Here is a 23,248-nt window from a genome sequence, read left to right on the forward strand (position 1 = left end):
CTTATTTCTTGCTAAACTATGGATATTTTTTAAATTATTTAAAAAAAATTATTCTGTATATTTCACCTCTAGCTCACCCTTAATCATCAGCAGGAGAGTTGCACAAAGCTGTTACCTCCTGCACTTTAAGCAAATTGATTAAGAACCTGTGATGCAAGCGTGCTACTGCTGCTGAGGCTACTCCTCCTTCCTGAGTCATTGCCATGTCCCACTTGGAAGGTATGGCAGGTCACACCTACCCATGTGTGCATGAGAAAAATGGGGAAGTAGTTATGATGTATGTGAGTTCTCTGTCTTGCTCTTCCACGTCTACAAATTGAAGATGTTTCTTAGTTAGATGAGCAATCTCAGTCTCCTTAACAACCAGGTGACGGGTCACTCCCGGGGCTTCTCTGGGTAGCTGATCATCTATTGGGATAATGTGCATCATCATCACCTGAAATCAGGAAGACAGTAAAATCAGCAGTCATTACTCTCAGTAAGAGAATGTCCAAGTACCTTTTAGAAACATGCACAGACACAAGTGGATCACTGGAATGTGAGATACAGGATGTGGCTGTCATGTCATATCATGAACACAAGAGTAATGGAGAAATACAACAGTTAAAATACAAACTCTAGACTCATTTGTTTCTTTTTAAAGTAAAAAGCAATGATAAATTCAGTTATGTTGGACTCCTGGGTAAAGTAAGCTCTTCTCAGCTGACTTCAGGAGGGCTATTTGGTTTGTACTGTCTCCAAATCTAATTTGTTTTCAGGATTTCTCTTTACAGTGTAGGAAAAAGTTCTCACAATGGACTTATCTCTCTGTGGCCAAGTGGAGAGAATTACCTGATGGTAATCATCACGTGTGCCAAAGATGCTTCAGATTCATACCTGTGGCTCTGAGAGATTGGGAGGATCATGGCTATCACAGAGCACAAACTCAAGGGAATCTTCAAATATTTCTCCTCCCAAATGACGATAGTAAATTATTCCATTATATAGATCCTTCTGAAGAAAGCTGCTGACAGAATACCCTGTTGAATTGAAGAATATATCTTCTGTTGGAACAGTGCATAATTTTAATAATTTATAAAAATCATCTCTTAGCTGTGCAAATAAAATGTGAAGCATAATGTCCTCTTTCTCACCTTAACCAGGTCAAGCCCTTTGATATGTTACCTTATTGTCTTTCACATTTCCTGAAGATCATAAACTTCCCTTCTACATCACTTAGAGGTCATTTTTTAAAATGAAGAAACAGCAAATGAGGCTAAAGCCCTGTTCAGAGAACGAGAGAATTGTAGGACTAACAGTCTTTGCACTCTAGAGCAGGGGTTTCTGAGTCAGTTAAATGGAAGGAGAGTGTTCTTCTTCTTTTATCATCATTAGCATAATCTAATAGATTTGAACTTGTCAGGGATCCTTGCAGATCCTGATTTTCTCAGCTTTTCTTATGGAGAAAATTACAATAGGGAAATAGACTCAGAATGGAAGAATTCTGGGATAAATTGTGCTCACCAGCCCAGCTATCCTGGTGCAGAGACCAGCATTAGTTAATGATGAGGATTTACACCATGATGGAAATTCAAATTTGCCATGATTTGTCCTGAGGCAAAGTAAGTTGTCTAATTGTAACATTTAACGTAGTTAAAAGAGGAAGGGACAAATAAAGATGTGCTAATGTGGATGCATTTCGTTACCTATCAAGTTTGGTCCTGGTTTCTTCATGATTTCTCCAGCTTGTGGTGGTTTGGTAATATTGAATAGTATGTAATCATCACTGGAATCCATATCAGAAGCATGAAGCATGGAGCTTTGAATCAAGATCATCTGCCCCTCATGAACTTCAATTATGACATTGCTGATAAGAAATGGAGGGCTGTCATCTTTAGGAAGGATATTGATTGGAAATTTATGGCGGATACTGTGGAGGCCATCGAAAATCCTAAATACCACAAAGTCCTTAGTAGAATCACTGTCATCATGATGGTAGTGAACAACTCCAGCCTGAATGTCAGAAACTGTGAACACAAATCCTTTCCCTCCTGCCAAAACAGTGTAAGAAAACATATCAGAAACATACAGTTCAGCTCAGATGAGAATCCTTTTCCCAATGTGGATGCTATTAAGGGAGAGAGGACGAGAATACATTTCTAACTAGAAAAGTTAAACATAATCACCTACTCAAAAAAAGTTTCTAGAAATTAAAATAGTGAATGAGAATGCAGAACTTTCATCTGTGATAGCAGAGAAAATCCTCCAAATGTCCGTTGCACTAAAGATAATTTGAGGTATCAAGGTTTTTTTTTAACTGTGTTTCTACTTGAATTTCAACCTCTACTTATCAGAATATTTTACATGTAATTTAAACTTCAAAAAGCCTTATCATTACAGCTGAGCATTTCATTGCAAGTAAAAACATTTGTGTGTCTCTAGGGTTTTTTCTGCATATTGAGGTTACTGTCTACAGTAAGACAATTTTACACCTCTGCTTCACTGAGCATGTTATGTACACACGCAAATATTCAGACAGGTTAAAGGTTTCAGTAACTGAAAGCTGGTGCTGAAAGATGATCTCCCCAGAGCCTTCAAGCAATTTTTTTTTTTGCCTTCTGGGCTGTGTGATATCAGAGACACCCCCATGTCCGTCCCCCCCCTCCCCCTCACCCCCACCCCTCGTCTCCCCTCCCACTCCTTCTGTTCCTTATTTGAAGAGAATAAAGAGCAAACTGTAGGGTAGAGAAATAACTACCTCACTACCAAACAAAAATCTGTTACAAGTGTTGGAAGTCAGGGAATAATGCCATACATACCTCTTTCAGCACCTTCCTTTAACTCTTAAGACTGGCACCATTAAACAAAAAAAGAGCATTTGAAACATTAGGTTGATTTGCTGTTCCCTTCAGTTAATGGGAATCTCTCCACTGATTCAGTGGACAGTGGCTCAGGACATTTGCCAGCAGCATTTCACTTATGGTGCAGCTGGAGGGCTAAACCTGAGCTTTCCTCTAAAGTTTGTACATTATGTGGAGTTTGCCAGACAAAAAAAAAAAAAAAAAAAAAAAGACAACTGCCAAAAATCGTGGTGGTGGTTTCTTTTGCACATGCCCATTCAGACAGAAACCAGAAGGAGGCACCGTCTCTGAACCGTCTCAGCCTTAGGCTGGCTGCCAAAGGGAGGCTGAGAAACCCCAGGGAACTTCATGCAAGGGAAGGACTGCCAGCGTAAGATGGGTCCTGGGCTCTGCAATTCAGGCACAGCTGGTCTGCTGCTCCACAGCCTGTGGCCCACTCCCCGGCTGGTTGCATACCATAACAAATCTCTGGGGCTGATATCTAACACTGCTGACACCGCAGACTTTCTGTTTGTAGCACTATGGGAGGATGATCATGCAGACACTGAACTGCTTGGCAGTAGTTTCCCAAGATGAAGCATATTTCTGAGTAGTATATGTTTCCAGCAAATTTCAAATACCACCTTCTCCATTCCTTTACATACTTGCTTTATGTCTCTAGGTTTGTTTGCAAAACAAAATTAGTAATTTTAACCATGCAGATGGTAGTGAATTAGAACTCACATTTAGTTGCAGCTTTTAAAAATAAACCTTAAGGCTGCCAGTAACAACCATATCCAAATGTTTTCTGGTTTTGTCAACAAATAAAAATCACCTGGCATTCTGTAGCATCTCCTTTATCCTCGGTGAAAAGCAGAGCAGCATCAGGCCTGCTGTTACTAGCTATCTTCTCTCACTTGGGCTGAATTCACTTCCAGTGAAGAAACTAAGAACCAACTTCATTTTCAAATTTAAGTAGTGCACAAGCAAAATGTCAGACTTACAGGTATCTCCTACTTAAGGATGTGGACAACATTTGCAAAACTGCTTAAAGGTATACATTTGACTTCATGAGCTTGGGAAATTTTTGATTTCTTACTGTGCATACGGGTATTTCCTTCTGCACCTTCATTCCCTTGCAAATCTGTCTCTTACGCTGGCAGCCTTCAGCAGGGAGTGACATACTATCAACATCTTGCCGTCTGTTGTGTTATCACAGCCAGTTATCACCAAAGAGCATGCTTGCAGACCCTCAGGTTGAAGTGATTTACCTCTCACTGTGAGCCGCCCATGCTGTAAGCCATCAGCTGTGACCAAGCGAACGTTTTGGATGTCATCGTTATCTACAATTTGTAAGTGCCGCCATGTGATGGGCCGGGATTGCCCTTCCAGAAGGTTGAGGCCTGAAAAAAACAGAGCATTGGTTCACAAAAGCATCTATGATGTTCAGGATTGTCAGCATCTAACCTTTCTAAAGTTTTTTGCAGTGGGGTGGGGGGGAGAGGGTGGGGCAGGGTAGGTGCATTTGATCCTACCTGAGACTGACATTTCAAGTTCAGTTTAAAAACTTGATACCAGTTTTTATTCTGACATATTTGCCCTGTTCAACTGTCTAAAGATTTTTTTTTTTCAGATAGACTGGAGCACTGCACTTGCAATCTCACAATGTCTGGGACCAGGCACTCAACTTCCTTAGTTGGTCTGCATTTAAAAGTATATGCTGATATTCGTGACAGAGGACAGTATCTCTATTGAGTTCAACAATCTGTTTGAATGAGCCTTAAGGTTCCCAGAGTTCAAATGGATGATAGTACATCAGGCCCTCTTTTCCCATTATGTATTTGTCCTTGATATTTATACTCTTTTATATCAGTTCATGGTTGAAGAAAACGCTATATACAAAAATCCTGAATTTCCTGTAACACCCATTTGTGTGTGTGTGCTTTTGTTTGTCATTCTGGTTAAAACTGAAGATATGTTTCAAGTTGTTGTAACATGTTCCCACGCTCACCAAAAACGGGTAACTAGGGGGGAAAAAGTAGATGTAGGGCTACTTTTCAGTTTAATGATCCTTAAACTTCAGGTGTAAATCTGAATTTTAGAGCTTTGTCAATGGTTTCTGTCAAAATTTAAAGAAAAAAATGTAGCAAAATAAACTGAGGAAATGAAATCTCACCTGTATTCCATGAAACTCGAGGGGCATTTGTATCTGTTGTTCTGATAGAAAGATGAACAGTGATCGGTAAACTCCTTTTAAAGTACAAATCATGAACCTCAAACTCCACCTGATGTGAAAACAGACAAGCTATATATTGGGAGAAAAAACAAACAAACAAACAAGAAAACTACCAAAACACAACAAAACACTTTGAAAATCCACTGTACTTCAAAACATGTATAATGTGGTCATTCCTGAGAGATCTTAAAGTCTTCTGCTAATATATTAACAAACTTGATTTAGCTTCTGAAAAGAGCCTTCTAGGTTTTCCATTAAATCAAGGAACTGCTTTCTGTGCTCTTCACAGTGAATGCTGGAAAAGTTAGTTTCAATGTGTGGAAATTAGAGGGAAAGAAAAGTGTTCTCACTGTTGTTTAGGGTACAATTAACTCAGCAATTAACTTAGGGCTTTTCACATAATAATAGTAAAGGGGGGGAAGGAGTATTTCCTGGTCATTTAACATATGTAGGATAAGAAAAAAATAGACTGATACAGAAAAAAAATGTCAAACTCTTGAACTATCAGATTCTTGAACTTGTGGTCAACCAATGCTGAGAACACAACAGAGAAAAGGCCTTAAGGAGAAGGCAGTTTGGCAGGATGACTGAGCCCCATACTAATGGAACAGGTGATTCTTATGATAGCCAGGGTTAAAAAAATCACAAAATTTGTCAGCATCAGATGCCAAAGTTACTGTTTGTCTGCTTTCCCAGTTGCCCTTCCCCTAGTTTACCTTGCTCTGATTTTGTTTTTTTGATGTCTTTACTTCTGTGCCAACCATTTGGTTATTGCTATCAGATAGTTTCAACTATCAGCATATTTATATACTCCATTAACTCATTTCTTTACTTCTTATATCTTCTTCTTAAGACTAATGTTTAGCTCTCTGCTACTGAACTGCATAAAATTTCTAGCATAGTGGTTGCTGAAAAAATAATGTAAAACACTGTATGCAAACTAGGAGACTACCATTATCAACATATTGTGGCAGATATGAAGGGAGAAATATCCCTATCGGTCAGCACGGAAAAGGCAGAAAGGGTGCTCTGTTTTCTCCCATAAAATGTAAATGTGTTCCTGCATCCTTGGTCCCATAGATAGGCGCTGTTCATTTACTCACTTAACTCTAGACCCTGCAAGTACTAGCCTGCTTTCTTTCTTTGTTTCATTTTCTCTATGCTAGTGACATGCTTCTACATGTTCCAAAAATTTTACGCTGGGAGTACCTTTTTGTTATCCCTATACCACTGTTGCTGCAGTAGGTAGGGTGTGAGGGGAAAAAATAAAAAGGGGTAAAAAATGCTTTTAGATAGTCTTAATCAGAGGGGATAAAAATATCTCTTTTGTGACCAACAAATACCTGATTTGTGTTATACATTTATGCTGACGAGTCGTAAGAAAAAGTGATTACAATATTTTAGCTCTGCTCCCACCTTGCATATAGATAAACATTGTACATGTTTTGTTTGTTTGTTTTTTAAATATCCATTGCATGTGAATGCATTTACTTGTAGATTACTGAATCTTAAGAAGAATAATACCAGCAAATGCTCATACTTTTACCTTATAACTCCTCCTCTCTGTGTGGCTGTTATTAGGAGGCTGATAAGCAATGAGCATGTCACTGAGATCTTTCCATGTAAAGGACCCAACAGGTTTTGTGTGATCAGATAAATGAGTGATGAAGCCCTGTGGAGGTGTCTTGGTAATGTTGAATACAAGCAGAGACTTTGGAGTTTCTTTGTCTTCAGCATCAACAGTTGCAATTGTGAGGGGGGTTAAAATAAATTGATCCACTTCCAGGAAAGACTTTGCCATTGGGGCAGCTTTGGGTATTTGATTTGGAACAGCACCTTTAATCTGAACAGGGAGCCATGCATACTCACTCTGCAACAGGAATAAATGAGTCAACTCAACAGATAAAGTGAAGCAAATAAAATAAATTCAATTTACATTACCTTCACATAGTTAATTAGGGTACATGTTAAAGCAATACTTATTTTTAAATGAAAAATCAAAGTATTTTAATGTGGAAATGCTTAGAGTAAATATTTAGACCTTGTGAAAAGGTCTTCCAGGTTCACTCATCCTACTTTGTCCTTAGTTTTGGGATGAAACAACTTGCTTAATTTGATATGAGTTTGATTAATAACTTTGCCTAATAGAAGCAAGCACACATCATTAATTATTATTAACCCAGTATGTTCACACAGCTCTTAACTTATTAATTACCATATAAGATGAAGTCAATGCAGATCATGTTCTATAAAACAAAAAGTAGAATTATGTTATAATTAATTTTACTCAGGTCAAATTACTTATGTATGACAGTAAACAACCAGGAGTATTTCTGGGTGGCCACAATGGTCTAAGCAGAATTTGCCCAGCTGGCAGCATTCTAAGAACAGCATCAACTTTTGTGCTCACTATCTCTGTTCATATATGAAAAGGAGCAACAGTTTTGGGGTTTGGTTGTTTTGTTTGGTTTTTTTTTTTAACTGGGAAGACAATCAGATACTGTGAGGTATGTAAAAGTCTACCTTGTGCAGAGTTTTGCTTCTGCTGTCCGTGAGATCCAGCCTCACAGTAACATAATCAGTGTCAGGTGAGGAAGGGTCAAGGTGCTGATATCGAATTCCCATTCTCAGAAATTCTTCACAACTCATTTTTGTGTCCTGAATAACTCCCAGTCCCATAATGCAGCTCCTACTTCTGCACTGCTGGCCCAGGCTGTGCTCTGAAACCCAACAGAAGCAGTCATGAGACAGCTACCACAGCAGAAACCAACACGGGAAACCTGTCTATATAGGCTGATAAAACCTGATAACCCTGATAAAAAGTCTGCATGATGACAATTAGGATTCCTTTCCTAACTTAGCTTTTTCTGAAGAATTTTGTTTTCATCTAACATCTTCCAACTCCAACCTCCCTTAGTCTTTTGGGTAAGTGCTGCCTCCACCAACTCCCTGTGCTGTTTCTACTGAGTCTAGGGACTCTCAAAGCCATCACATTGATTACAGAGACACAGCTGGACTCCAGTTGTGGGATTACTGACCTGGATCTGTAATTGGTGTTGTTGCTCATACAAATTTCTGTACCTTTCAATTTCCAGGGTAGGTCAAGCTGTTCATTAAACTTCACATGACCCACTTCTAACTAATGTTTCTGAAGCAACCCTCTGCTGCAGGCCTAACTTCTGCGTCTCTTTGAACCTGATATTACAAACCACTGAAGCACATCGTACCAGTACTAGGGAAGAGGCTCTGTGGCTTATCTCCATGAAGCTGCTTTTGCTGCATTTCCCCAGTGATGAGCTGGCCATGACCAGGCAGGTGGGTTTCTGAAGAGGCTATGGAAATGGTGCAATCCAGATTCATTTTCCTGTCATAGTCAAAAGTGAGGACATTCTTGTCAATCACCCTGGAAAGACCGTAGTACTCAGGGACCTCCAGGGCTCTGGAATGCATTTTGATGATGTTGCAGTCTGGTTCGAGTAACTGAACATGGAGGGTGAATGTTTCTACAAATGTTTCCATTTCTGTAAACCTGCAGGTGATAGAAGGAAATTAATTACACATCATCACACTTTCTGTTGCCATGAGTTTGGCATTGGCCCCACCGACTTAAACTCCTTTCTCTCATGAGCCCTTAAACCCTAGATCACTGGAGACCATGAGGTGCCAGACACTGCTGCCCACCTCCTCATACTTGTAAAAAGGGTGTTTGTGCAAAGGAAGAGGTTACTCACTGTGTATATGCAAAGATCCACATCATCAGGACATCACAGAACATACAGTGCTCTAAATGGACTGAGGACAACTGTTCCTCAGATAACAATGAGGTGTAATCTCCCACCACCGCTTACCTGTACAGCCTAAGCAATACCATGTCTTCATCTAAAATTGGACAGCCATTGTGTGTATATTTGACTTCATTAGGAAGGAAGTGACAGTCAAAGACCTATGAAGGAGAAAGAATAAAGAAGTACACTGACAAAGATGTTAACTTTCTGGCTTCTGATCCAGTTCTCTCTGACTGTCAGGAATGCATTGTACTAAGAAATGCTATATCTGTAGTTTATTTCTATTAATACTTAAGTATTTGTTCACCTGTTGGGTGGTCTCCCAGTGGGACCCAAAGCAACCACTTCATTGTGGGGCTGCTGACACTCTGTAGGAGAATGGACATATAAATGTGATTGTTTCATGCCAATCATATGCCAAGTCCCTCCTCCATCACGATTAATACTTTGAGCACACACTTCTCTACCACCATAGCCTGTGGACTACAGGTGTAGTTGTATTCAATGGGAGAATTTCAATGGTTCTGAAAAGCCAGCAGTTCCTGCAGTGTAATGTTAGATTTATCAGCTTTTAAAGTTACTTGTGGTGATTATGCAGTAAATCCTGTTTTATGGACACTACAATGGGACTAAAAATGTATGATCCTGTGAAACTTCACTGTTGGAAGATAGCTCAGATTTGTTAAATATTTTTGGAACACTGACTGAATACTGGTAGGCTTTTAGCAGACCAGATGTCATCTCTGCTACTCCAACACCCAGCCCCAACAGCAGTGCAATCCTACAGTGTAAAAGTGGGCAGAGTTTCTGTGTCATATCTATCCTCTAATATGAAAAACCCCAAATTCTTATGACACACCTGATATAGATCAAATTTGCAAAGATGTCTGGCCACAGTTTAACCATTCAAAGCACATACTTATTTCAGGCTTATTTTTTTATTCAATAGTTTATTGCCTTGTAAAATTAAGGCAAAGAGGAAAAATGCCTTACTCATTACCTAAAAGATTGCTTTGGAGAGTTCTGACACACCCACATTTTGGAGCAGAGATTTGGATTTTGGAGCCTGGGATTTTCATGTCCTGACATATGCTAATTTGCAAATGTGGCAAATTACAATTCCCATGTAGATGCACTTCTTAGTAGTTTAATAGCTGAATGCTCCTAGCATTGATTAGACCGTGTGTATGTTATTCTTGTGACATCAGTGAACCCCTACACAACCTATATGTAGACGGAGGATACTCATGTTTCACACCTACAGAAATTGTACATTCTCATCAGCAATAAGGCAAAAGCTAATTATTGCACTTATTTATTTTCTCACTATGAATCTAAATGTCATTTTGATTCAGCTGTTATATGCAATAATCATGTGTGACTAGCAGTTCAATGGACTAAAATAAAATCTTTTTTATTGAATAAAAGCTCTTCAGCATTCATGAAGAGACATGTTGAGGCCATAACTACTAAAAATTAATATATGCATGTATGCAGCTGACAAACTACTTTTTTTCTTTTTTCTCTTTTTTTCCCAGAGAGAAGATACAATTTCTTGCTACCAGTCATTTTTTTTGAAATGACAACAAAAGAATCATGAAGTGGCTTGACTGAACTGTTTAAATCACCCTAAACACTTTGTAGGATGGTGAAATGAAAGAGAAATTTTAGTGAGCTTAGGAAATGTTGACTGGAAGTACAGTGCATAGACAAAGTCCTTGGATGTTCTGAGTTTCAGTATAAAAATAAAATAATACTTTGATTCCTAAATTAGGTGCTATTGTATTGTTGAATGAAGCACACCATGACCACTTAATGGATTCACATTGAAGGATATAAGAACTAGTGACCTTTGTTTCTTTCTTTGTTTCATTACACAGAATTAAAGCTGATTAATTATTTTTCCACTGTTTTCCCATATTTTTCCATTGCATTCTTCTATAATAGAAAAACAATTAATCATCTTTTGTTATTATTGGCAGTGGCCATTTCCACTGAAGTTACTCTCAGATGCTCAAGTTATGTGGTTATTTTTCTATTTTCCTAGTGATTTTAAAATGTATTGCTGATTTTTTTTTTAAGTAGCGTTGGTTGATTATCAGATACATATATATGGATTTACACTCTTCCTATTAGTTAAATAAATCACAGAATCACAGAATCAGCCAGGTTGGAAGAGACCTCCAAGATCACTAAGTCCAACCAATCACCCAACCCTATCAGATAATCAACCAGACCATGGCCCTAAGTGCCTCATCCAGTCTGCTCTTAAACACCTCCAGGGACTTCAACCCCACCAAGTCCCTGGGCAGCCCATTCCAATGGGCAACCACTCTCTCTGTGAAGAACTTCTTTATAAGATCAAGCCTAAACTTCCCCCTGCACAGCTTGAGACTGTGTCCTTTGGGCATTAATTGTCTTGGGACAGTATTTAAACCAGCCAAGAAGTCAGGCCTCGCCTTGTCCTCACCCAGACAGCAACAAGAGCCAAATGCTGCCTGAGTAGCAGATGAAGAACCTGCTCCAGCAGACCAACAACTTTATCCAAGCCTTGCACCTGGACCAAGGCAGAAAGGGGAAAAGCTCCAAAGGAATTGAATCCAAGAAGAGGCTGCAGCCCAGGAATGGAGTACACAGGTGAGAGGTCCCCTGGCCCTGTCCCACCCAAGGACTGCTTGAAAAGTAGCCACAGCATCTGGGAAGATGCCAGACAGAGGAGCAAGTCGTTGAGTACCCAACCAATCTGCCACAGAATCCCATTTGTGGGAAAACCACAGATCACAGCACCTGTATTTCCAATTTGAATTGCTGTGTTGGAAATGTTGGATCTGTGCTTAAATCATTTAACTGTCTTTACACGTGCAGTGTAAAATCCACAACCAAATCAGATCAGGTTGTGACCATCTGAAGAACCTGAAAGTGTTCAACTCCATGGGACCTGATGAGATACACCCACGGGTGCTGAGGGAACTGGCGGAGGAGGTTGATAAACCTCTCTCTATTATATTCCGAAAGCCATGGCAGTCTGGGGAAGTCTGCACTGACTGGAAAAGGGGAAACATAACTCCCATTTTCAGAAAGGGAAAGAAGGATGATCCAGGGAACTATAGACCAGTCAGTCTCACTTCTGTGCCAGGTAAGATCATGGAGCAGATCCTCCTGGAGGCACTGCTGAGGCAGAAGAATAATGAAGAGATGATTGGGTACAGTCAGTGTGGGTTCGCCAAGGGCAAATCCTGCCTGACAAACCTGGTGGCCTTCTATGACAAGGTCACAACTATAATAGATGAAGGCCAAGCAACTGCCATCATTTACCTGGACCTGAGCAAAGCCTTCGACACTGTCCCACATGACATCCTGGTCTCCAATCTGGTGCTGTCTGGGTTTGATAGATGGAGCATTCAAGCGGATAAAGAGCTAGCTTGATGGCCGCAACCAAAAGGTGGCTGCCAATAGGTCCATGTCCCAGTGGAGGCCAGTGACAAGCGGAGTCCCTCAGGGATCAGTCCTGGGACCAATCTTGTTCAACATCTTTGTTGGTGACATGGACAGTGGCATTGAGTACACCCTCAGCAAGTTTGCTGATGACACCAAGCTGTGTGGTGCAGCAGACATGCTGGAGGGAAGGGATGACATCCAGAGGGACCTTGACAGGCTGGAGAGGTGGGCACAAGCCCACAACCTCATGAGGTTCAACAAGACAAAGTGCAAGGTCTTACATCTGGATTAGGGCAATCCCAAGCACCAATATAGGCTGGGCAGTGACTGGCTTGAGAACAGCCCTGAAAAAAAGGACTTGGGGGTGCTGATGGATGAAAAGCTCAACATGAGCCACCAGTGCGCACCTGCCGCCAAGAAAGCCAATCGCATCCTGGGCTGCATCAAGAGAAGCACAGCCAGCAGGTCGAGGGAGGTGATTCCCCCCTCTACTCCTGTTTGGTGAGACCCCACCTGGAACCCCTATTACAAGAAAGATAGGGAGGTGCTGGAACATGTCCAGAGAAAGGCCACCAGGATGATCAGAGGGCTGGAGCACCTCTCCTATGAGGACAGACTGAAAGAGTTGGGGCTGTTCAGTCTGGAGAAGAGAAGGCTCCAAGGAGACCTTATTGTGGCCTTCCAGTATCTGAAGGGAGCCTACAAGAAAGCTGGGGAGGGACTTTTTAGGATGTCAGACAGCAATAGGACCAGGGGGAATGGAGCAAAATTAGAAGTGGGTAGATTCAGATTGGATGTTAGGAAGAAGTTTTACACCATGAGGGTGGTGAGAACCTGGAACAGGTTGCCCAGGGAGGTAGAGGAAGCCCCATCCCTGGATGGCTAGCCCCAGGCTGGAATTGGCTCTGAGCAACCTGATCTAGTGTGAGGTATCCCTGCCCATGGCAGGGGATTTGGAACTAGATGAGCCTTGGGGTCGTTTCCAAGCCTAATAATTCTATGATTCTATGATTCTATAACCAAATAATTGAACCTGTGAATACATTTTGTGAATAAGTTATGGTGGTGTTTGAAGATACCACTGCCAGCAAATATTAATTATTAAATATATAAAATATACATTTTTGTTACACCTTCTTGGCCACCTGGGCACACTGTTGGCTCATGTTCAGCCTACTGACAACCAATACCCCCAGGTCCCTTTCTGCCTGGCCTCTCTCCAGCCACTCTGTCCCTTGCCTGTAGCTCTGCATGCAGTTGTTGTGGCCAGTGTGTAGAACCCAGCACTAAGACTTGTTAAATCTCATGCCCTTGGACTCTGCCCATCTATCCATCCTGTCAAGGTCCTTCTAGAGCCCTTCTACCCTCTAACAGATCAAAACCTGCTCCAAACTTGGTGTCATCTGCAAACTTATTGATGAATCTTGGAATAATCCATAATATATGGTGTTACGGAAAGTATGACTGATTTTGTGGGACTACATATGAGGACAAGAACAGTTTGTTAAAAAAAAACAACAACAACAACAAAAGCAAACAAGCAAACAAACAAACAAAAACCCCAACACCCTGCTCTCATATGAATGAAGAATTTTTTACTATGTTGTGGCTCTTCTGCTGTCTGTTGTTTGCAGTTGTCACAGAACTGTGCGTTGCGTTACTTTTCAGGATTTAATAAACAACAAAGATCTGTTTTTATCACTTAATGTCTTTTTTTTCTTAGTACAAGCTAACATAAGGGAAGATGATTAATTAAGTAGATAGCCCTAAGTGATATCCTACAAAAAAGAAAAAAAAATAGGGAAGTAGTTACGTAGTGTGTTAACTTTAAAAAAAATTTAAGAAAAAAGAAAGAAAAAGAAAAAAAATAAAAAGAAGGTAAAAAAGTCACTCATATAACAGCTTCCAGGAGTTTGATGTTCTACACTGAAGATGAGATTCTTCACTGATGTAAATCAATGTAGAGCTCTCAAAGTCAGCTTCTTGGTCTGGTGTGCACCTGATAATGAGTTTCTTCACAGATGATGTTTCCCTGCTCATATTAGAGGGGATTACCTTTAGGAGAGGAGATGGTTCATCACAACAAATTATTTTTTTTTTCCTAAGGCATCATCAATTACATCTCTTAATTGATAACAAGGGACTGGAAAATTAAGGACTTTTACACAAAGGTCTGTTACTACTGAATGTCACTTTGTTTATGTATAAGGAACAATCTACTTTGCAAAAAGAAACGTATTGTTTGTGTTTCCTAATATGTTTTAATTTTATCTTAAGAGGCAGCTCTAATTGTCTATAAATTTACTGGGCAAGAAAAAGGAGATCTAAATCTTTTCCTAATTACTGCCAGCATTTAGGGGGGTTTCTAATTCAACTGCTTTGCAATTGCAATTTATAATTAAATGTTCATACATTCCTAGGACATTACTCACTTTGATGGAAATCAGAAAGATCTGTCCAGAGACATTTTTCTGGTCACCGAATTTCCCGGTAGAAAGACCATGAGTGACACAAGGAGAACCAGACTCTGGCACTTTTTTTCTGGAATGGTGAAATCTCAGCAAGACTTTTCAACATCTCTCCCAGGATTTTATCATTTAAAAGAGAAGTACTTAACTTACAAATGACTTCTTTCCCAGCAAGAAAATATGGCTAGAAATAACCAGACAGCTATTTTGCTGACAGCCTCTGCATGGTGCTGTGTCTCTGGCATTCCCACCTCCTCATGTCTGCAGAGAGGAGAAATGCTCCTTTCCTAATGGATGGTACTTGCAACAGGAGCCATCCAGGGGAGGTATCCTGGGCACCACCAGCAGCCACAGTCCCTCTCCAGCCTGATACCCTGTCTAGCAGAGTTGAGTCCTCCAGAAGACATATGCCTACATCACTGCATCACACAAGATTCACACTTGGCTGCCTGGGCTCACATCAGGGCCATGGAAGGGTGAGAACTTAAAGAGGTGGGACTGGGAATGGGGAAAGCCAAGAACCCTAGGAAAAAAAAGGTGGTGTGGTGAATACACATCTCCTGGGATATCTGGAAAGTTGTCTTTGGTCTTGGGCTTGAAGCATGTCAGGTTACAAAGACTAAGTGGCTTTTTAAAAATACCTTGGTTCTGCTGCAGGTAGAGGTTGATGCAGTAATGAAAAATAGTCACTCCCTCAGCCAGCCAACCAGCTAGATAAGACTCTTCCAGAAGAATCTTATCAGCAATTAGACATGTAAGTCTTTCTTTTTCTCCTCATGGGCCAAACTAGACTGGGGAAATGGAGAGGGTGAACCACAATCAGGATCTCTGTGCTGACAGACAGCAAGTCCTGAGAAAGTCTCAGCAGAGGGACTGTTCTATTTTGGGCCAGTCTCTACAGAAGATCATACACTGGTGTGCTCATCACCTCTTGTTTTCCCTGGAGTGCCTCCACTCCTTCCAAATGTTAGTTTCACTGAAATACTTGTCAGCACTGCAAAAATGATGATGGTGATGATGATGATGATGATGATGATGATGATGTAGACAAAAACTTTGAAAGATCTATCACGACTGGTGCCTCTGCACCCGCCTTCACGGGCACAGCCAGAAACATCAAAGAGGATGTTTAAAACAATATATGTATATGCAGACATGGCAGAAGTGTATGCATATGGTACAAGAAAAACCACACAAAAACTTTTCAAAAATCGATAAGTGTTTGGTGATCATTCATTAAAATGATCTATCATTCCTCTTCTATTTCTTTCATCTTAATGCCAACTACTTACAACTCTTTCCTGTTATGAAAAAGGTGGGGAGATTTGTAAGGAAAATGAGTAGCAGAATGGTGATAATGTGAAATACACTTCATTATTGCTACAAGCTTGAAAATGTAAAGTGAAACTAAAACATTTTGTTTTAATGTATTTGCCATCTGTGAGCAATTTAGCTGCGGCAGAGCAGAGCAAACAAGGGTGTACACAATGACCTTATTGTATGTGATTGTTATTTTCTTAATTGCTCCAGAAGCAGTGGCTGCATGACTAAAACGCAAAACGCACTAATGGGCTATGCATTACCCGAGAGACATTGGTTACCCTCTTGGTAGTAAAGCAAGCAGCTGAGGGACTGGAGGATATCTCCTAACTGAAAGTTTTGTAATCTTATTCTGTTCTTGTGAAACAAGACTCTGAGCAAACTTACTCGTATGAACTAGTATTACTGAGCTCAGCATTTGGTTTCCCGGGGTGTAGTTCACTTGTCAGCTCACCACTTTTAGCAAAAGGCTGAATCTCACAAACCATTCAGTTGCATACCTTTTAGTCACTATCCAAAAAGAAAAAAAAAATCAATTAAGCAACTCTTTCTAGTTTCTCCCACACCTGCACACACAAACACTCAGAGAAGTACAATGGAGCTGAAATACCTGTGGAGTCAGTTTCCCAACCCTCTGTGTTATTGGCTCATTAATCACGACTTCTACTTTGCAGGCATCTTTCTCTCTGGGAATGGAAAACTTGAGGTCATCTTCTAACAGGAACACAGACTGTCCCTTCATCACTTTCATCCCAAGGTTGACACTAATAAAGGAGGAGCATGCAACTCTTAATACAACAGGCAGAAGCAGGAACAACTGGCTTTTCTCAAAAGGCTTCATGTTATAAGGGGATGTCAGCTCTTCTCCACCAGCTAAAATGTTAACAAAAAAATCTTCTCTGTCTCCAATGGCAGATTTTCACCATATAATGAAGGATGACAGCTTTAGTCACAAGTGAAAAAGTAGGATATGTTTTCTATGAACATAAACCCCTTGACTGAAATTTGGTCAGATGCATTTCACAATATCCTTGGGTTACTACAAAATTCATTGCTTAAGCCTGACAAAATGATGAATGTGTTCTCAGAGTACTTTTAATGTTTGTAATTCTGAAAGAAAAAAAAGAAAGAAAGGAGAAAGAAAATTAATATAAAGCATTCAGAATTAATTACAGAAAAACAAATAACCAAAACAAGTAACTTTCATATTTTCTTACAATTGCAGTTCATTTCAAGCAGCATAACTTCACCTTTAAATGTTATTAAGTGAACACATGCTCAGAAAATTGATTCTGTGTTGGTGAGACTTTTCCCTCAACAGATCAGCTCTCAACATGAATTCCAGGCACCTTTGATCCATATGCACATACAAACATTTTCTCTGTAGGATTTTCTGTTACTGGAATTTTTACTACTGGATCGAGTAGATATAATAAAAGAATATAATAAAAGAGTATGATCATCCATGTAATTGGACAGTGCAAGAGTAAACATTTATCCAGATTACACCTGAAAGTGGGATAAAGGGAGAGTGGCCTTTTGTTAAATCTAAAGAAAAAAAAAAAAACTACCTTTAGCTGAAAACGCCTTGCCTGTGCTTCCCTACTTTTCCTGCTATCATGAGTAACTATGCAAAACATCAGTGACACTGAGACTAGCATATTGCTAAAGTTAGACACATAAGCAGTGGGGTTTTTGCTGCCATTTCCTACCTTGTGTCAAACTCTTAGAGCAGAATGAATCCCAAATAAGCAGGAGAATTTTGACCAGTTCTGTGGTGGTGGCGTTAGTCATTCTCTGATACATCATTAGTCCCATGTTGGCACTGTGTATTTCTGTCTGGTTTTGACTGCTTTTGTTCACAGGGACAGGCCCTCTATTACTATATACTTTTATCCCATACATTCCAGCAGTTGGCTTCCATTTGTCAGTTGCAGGGCTTATGTGGCCAAATGAAGATCTTGAAAAGTATCATTTCACTTGCTCAATCACTTAACCAATGATAGAAAAATGAAACGCCAACAGAACCTTTCAGCACATAATGGTAATAAAATAAGACAGTTTTGGAGTGAATGCTATGAAATTAGCATTCTCCTCAATGTGTGATGGCCAATGCTTCAGCAGAGCTGCATGTGTGCTTTGCATGTGTGCTTCATGGTACTTATGTTGATCCACAATAACAGTGCTTTGGGTTCTGACAGATTTACAACCACTGGTGATGCAACTGCCATATTTTGTGGCTGCTTTGGACTTCCTTATAGTCTCCTTATTTCAATGCCCTTAATATCACAGCTGATTCATCCTGCTTTTACTTGGCATGTCACCTGTGTATCCAGAATGAACACATGCTTGAGGTATTATTTGATTCTGAACGCACTACAGTATTTCAGAAATAATCACATTCATGAACAACGTGTTACAAACCCAGTATTTTTAAACTAGTTCCTCACTGATTTTCTAAGGGTCTATCTAGATGACAAAACACTTCCAGATGTTCTATGTGCACAGAAGGTCAAATAAAGCTACCAGCTTTGGTCACAGAAGTAAAATAGACATGTCAGCACAGTGATGTATTATATATTAGTTGTCCCTCTGTGTGGATGGAGTACATGATTTATGTGGAGAGGCTGAGACAGTTGGGCTTGTTTAGTGTGAAGAAATGAGGGCTTATTGCTAGGTTTAGACATCTCAGAGAAGAGTACAGAGAGCCTGGAGGTGCACAGCAAAAGGACAAGATGCAACCCACAAAATTCACATGGAAAACTCACATTAGATATTGGGAACAAGAAAAAAAGGCAACCCACGTTAAACACGGACAGATATTCGAAAAAGAAAATTAAAAAAAGCCACAGTAAGTGTGGACAGTGGAAAGGGGTTTCTCAGAGTGACTGCTAAGTCTTCATTCTCAGAAACTTTTTTATAAAATTAGACAATCAAGGCCTGAGTAGCCTGATTTAACTTTGAAGATGGACTTGTAAAAAGATGGCTAGGATGAGATCAAGGACTGTGAACAGTTATACCCTGGGTCGTTATGTGACGACTCCAAGCTAAACACACAGAGCTGTCCACCTCCAAGGACCCAAGATAATTACCTGGTGTATTTTGCAAAACACTGCCTTGTACTCCACATTACCTGGTGTATTTTTGCAAAACACTGAATTGTATCCCACAAACTGTCCAGTAATTCCCATGAGACCTAATGCTGATATAAAAAAATGTGGTGACAGAGACTGCCTTTCCCATAATTAGAAGCAGGCAGGCCAAGCTGACCCTGAGGTTTAGGAGCCTGGAAAAGAAGTCCTGAAGGCATATCCAAAGCATTGCACAAGGAACGTTAAGCAATAGGAACTCTGAGAAGTATCTCAGGGGAGGGATACTGAAAATGTCAAATATGGTTTGTTCCTCAGATACCTGAAGCCAATGAATACTTGAGAAATTGGGAAGTAGTCATTGAGTTGCTTGTTTTGCAGTGTTTCTTTCTTCCAGCATTTGGAGGAAATTTTTAGCAAACCATATTTGAAGATCATCCATGAGTTATTGAAGGTCACATGTCCTTCCATCAGCAGACTCTGAAGAAAACATACAGGACCTATCCAGAGGTACACACAGAAACTCTCAGTTCCATGCCTCCAGATCCACGTCAAGCAGATCTGCTATTTTAGATTTTTTTTTTTTTATCATCACAACTCCTGCAGAATATTTACTTAAAAGAATGCAAATGTTATACATTCCTTTGAAGGTTTCCAGCTCTTTATTTGAAATTTATAAAGGTACACATTCCCAAGTCTGATTCTGAGGAGGGGTAATGTGATGGAAATAAAGATTAATCTCAATTATTTAGATAGCTATCTACAAGCGCAAAACAACTGAGAATATCAGAAACAGCTTCAATAATGCTCAGCTGCAACACCTAAAACCCAAGTAAAAAATCTGTAATCACTAGTGACCCTGAGTCAAGTCTCAATGACAATGTCTTCAGCAGGATTTGGATGAGGCCTTCAAAGTTTCTCTGTGTGTGATAAAATATCTGGTTGTCTGGGAGATTTCACTGAACAACTGGATCCAAAATTGTCCTCTTGCAAACCTTGAAGGGGATTATGGAGGATAATTGCTGTGGGCTGGGAGCTGGGCTGATTTGTTTTAATGAACTTTAAAGGAAAACTTTACAAGAAACAGAACTCCTTTTCTAGAGGATAGAATTAAAGAGAACAAATAGCAGCCTTCCATGATTTCTAGGAAACAAGATGAATACTGTTACAGCAATTAAAACTTAGCCCAGGGCAATGAAAGGACCCTGAGCTATTGAATTAGGGAGTTTTCACTTCAGAATGTGCAGTTAAAACATGTGCCCCTTGGACTGTTTTCTATTTAATGATTTTGTTTCATGCACTGCAAAGAAAGATTGTAGGTCACATAGAAACTAAGTATTCAGAAAGGTATTCGCTGAGTTAACGAGTGGTAGAAAACAATACCCTTCATTCTTTTCCTTTCTCAGTTTCAATCTGTGAGGGGAAGTCCTGTGCACTTTTTGATTGATCCTGTACACTTCTGAGCAAAATAAGGAAACGAGAAGTATTTCATTGCATGGCCAATTAACAGACCTTTCTTCATCAGAGAAAACAGCTGAAGGATGTGAAGCACATCCAGGTTATTAATGTGTGGGTTTTTTTCTCTTCTCTATTTGTTCTATTAAACAGCATAGTATAAGGTAGAAAAAACTTATTTTTCTTTATTTTTTAACATTACAGGTAATTTAACAGATTAAGACGTAACACAGATACAGATACAATTTCTGACTTCATTGTTAATTCCCAGAGTTCTATTGTCACTATTGTACACCATTGCCCAAGCTTTGGCTATTAAGTAGTGAAACCGAGTGCAGAAGTGTCCCCATAGGCTGACAGGCCAATATGAGACCAAAAGCATATTTGACATTACACAAAGGCAGACAAGTAGCAGAGAAGTCTGAATAAAAAAACAGAAATGTTATTGCACTGTAATGCCAAGTATCACAGCTTTATACAAGGCTGAAAATTGAATTATTCTTTTCCACAGAGTTCTGAGCTCCTTTAAGTGAGACCCCCTTCTGCATCAACCAGAAGTTTTAAGCCCAGAAGTGTTCCTTTCAAGGGAGTGTTTCTCCATTCTTTCCCCTTAAACAGAGGGGCAGGTGAGAGGGGGGCTCAGGAGTGATGAAGAGAGACTAGAGTGAAATAGAAACACTGAGTAGGAGACTTTCACTCAAAAGCAGAGACACTTGTCATCTTGGCCTTCAAGCATTCTAGGATATACTTTCAAAAAGGCCAGAGTCCCAGACTGGGACTGACAAAAAGGAGCTATTGATTGTGGTTACCCATTAAAGATCATCTTGAAGACAATGCATTGTTCCTTTTTAGGCATTTAGGAGGTCTCCTTATAGTGTTAGAAGTACTTTAAGATTTGAGATAGAGATCAAAATCACATCTTAAAGTACTTTAAGATTTCATATCTTAAAGTACTTTAAGATTTCACATCTTTGAGATAGAGATCAAAATCACATCAAAATCACAAAACTGAAGGCAACTGCAAAAGCACATTGAGTTAAGTCTTGGCTTTTGTTTCAATAGAGAAGTAAACTATCTCACACAGCTGAAGTTGAGAAGAAAAGCATGAAGTTGTCCTTTTTGTTGTTGGTTGGTTGTTGTTTTTTTTTCATCGCCTATTTGCCTTTTATGCATTTTTAAGATCATACCAAACAGGAACTGCCCATTTGTGAAATGATAACTACTGATTCTCCACCAGACATGAACTGGAACAGAGTGACATGCAGAAATTACTCCGAAAAATAAATAATTGTATCTGTTTGATAGCTGTCTGAGGAAGTCCATAAAACACTGATGCTATCCATAATTTACTACGCTGCATATGACCCTCATCTTCCTGGGTATCACTACTTACTGATTTTGTCTTCCCTTTGAGTGAATAAAGTTATAGGGGACAGCTGTTGGCACGGAAGACCAGGACAGCCTAAGCAAAACAGACTGAACCAAGCTCTTTGTCATTTCCATGACTAATTGACTTTGCAGGAAGTTTGAATATTTTCACTTAACTTATTTTATTTTCTTTTTTCCTTTCAATCATTCAAATACAGCAGAACGTCATTTTTGGCAGTCAAGGGACTGGCTACTTCTCAATGTTAAAGTTAACACAATACCCTCCTCCCTCCTCCCCCCCATTCCACCACCAGGGATGGTGGTGTTTTTTGTTATTTTTTTTTCATTGTTTCATAGTTTAATGTCATACTGGTATCTTCCTAGAAGGATGACACAATTTTAAAGATCAGGAGCATATTTAATCTCTCTTCTTTTTACCTTTTCCCTTACAAGACAGATCCTAGAGATTCTGATTCAGGGAAGGATATAAACTTTGGAAAACTAGGGAAAACAGTAATGTAAAAGGACATCCTTTTTATTTCCTGTATAATCATATGCACTCCAGAGAGGGAGTAAAACCTTCTCAAGAGAAGGGCAGTCTATAACAAAGTGGGTAGCAGAATGGCTTCCCCTAATCCACTCAGAGAATGACTCAAAAATAAAAATGAAAGCTACCCTTACAACAGAAACTGTGAATGGATGAAGGGAGTGTAGCAGATGGAGGAAATTTCCCAAAATCATGGATTTTGAGAAGACGTTTTATCTTAGCAAGTAAGAGACAGAAAAGTAGCCTAATAGTTGTCAGCATTCATTATGCTTATGTTACAAGGACAAAATTGTTAGCTTCGCCTTACTTTGTTGATTGCAGACAAAGTGACTGCATTGCATTCGTTACCTAGCCTGACAACACAAAGTTTCCAGCTCTGGGGCCCCACATTTTTTCCAGGACCTTTGCAAGCTACGATCAGATTCCACTGCATGAGGTCTGTCCAGCGGGCAACAGAATCCCTCGGGAAGCAGTCCTGAAGGGCCAAGGTGTCCAGGTCTGTTATAAACCACCCAACCAGGATGATATATGGTCTACATATTGGGCAACTGTCACCATATAAATGCATGTCTTTAGGCATCTGGGAGAAGTCTCGTGGTCACTAGCCATTGTTCTCATGGTGGCCTTCAACTTCCCTGATGTCTTCTGGAAATAAAATAGAGCAGACAGGATGCAGTCCTGGAGGTCCCTCAAGTGTGTGGAAGATAACTTCCTGCTGGTGAG

At 39.9% G+C, this 23,248-nt stretch overlaps 1 protein-coding gene across 3 annotated transcripts in view; it reads right to left on the reverse strand.

Annotated features, from left to right (window-relative positions):
* Nucleotides 1–16,907, reverse strand: part of FREM1 (FRAS1 related extracellular matrix 1) — a 63,643-nt gene extending 46,736 nt beyond the window's left edge. For 2 of the 3 annotated variants that reach the window (XM_054397791.1, XM_054397790.1), the window contains exons 1-10: nt 16,677–16,907; nt 8,904–8,998; nt 8,283–8,584; nt 7,579–7,775; nt 6,602–6,925; nt 4,996–5,104; nt 4,091–4,222; nt 1,686–2,030; nt 877–1,019; nt 240–436 (exon numbers count right to left, since the gene is read on the reverse strand). In XM_054397791.1, the coding sequence (XP_054253766.1) occupies nt 240–436; nt 877–1,019; nt 1,686–2,030; nt 4,091–4,222; nt 4,996–5,104; nt 6,602–6,925; nt 7,579–7,775; nt 8,283–8,584; nt 8,904–8,998; nt 16,677–16,907 (2,075 nt within the window). The remainder of the gene's footprint in view (nt 1–239; nt 437–876; nt 1,020–1,685; nt 2,031–4,090; nt 4,223–4,995; nt 5,105–6,601; nt 6,926–7,578; nt 7,776–8,282; nt 8,585–8,903; nt 8,999–16,676) is intronic. The other variant, XM_054397792.1, reaches the window with a different exon arrangement.
* Between the last annotated feature and the right edge of the window lie 6,341 nt (nt 16,908–23,248).

This window comes from Indicator indicator, chromosome Z, assembly GCF_027791375.1.
Source record: "Indicator indicator isolate 239-I01 chromosome Z, UM_Iind_1.1, whole genome shotgun sequence".
Lineage (NCBI taxonomy): Eukaryota > Metazoa > Chordata > Aves > Piciformes > Indicatoridae > Indicator > Indicator indicator.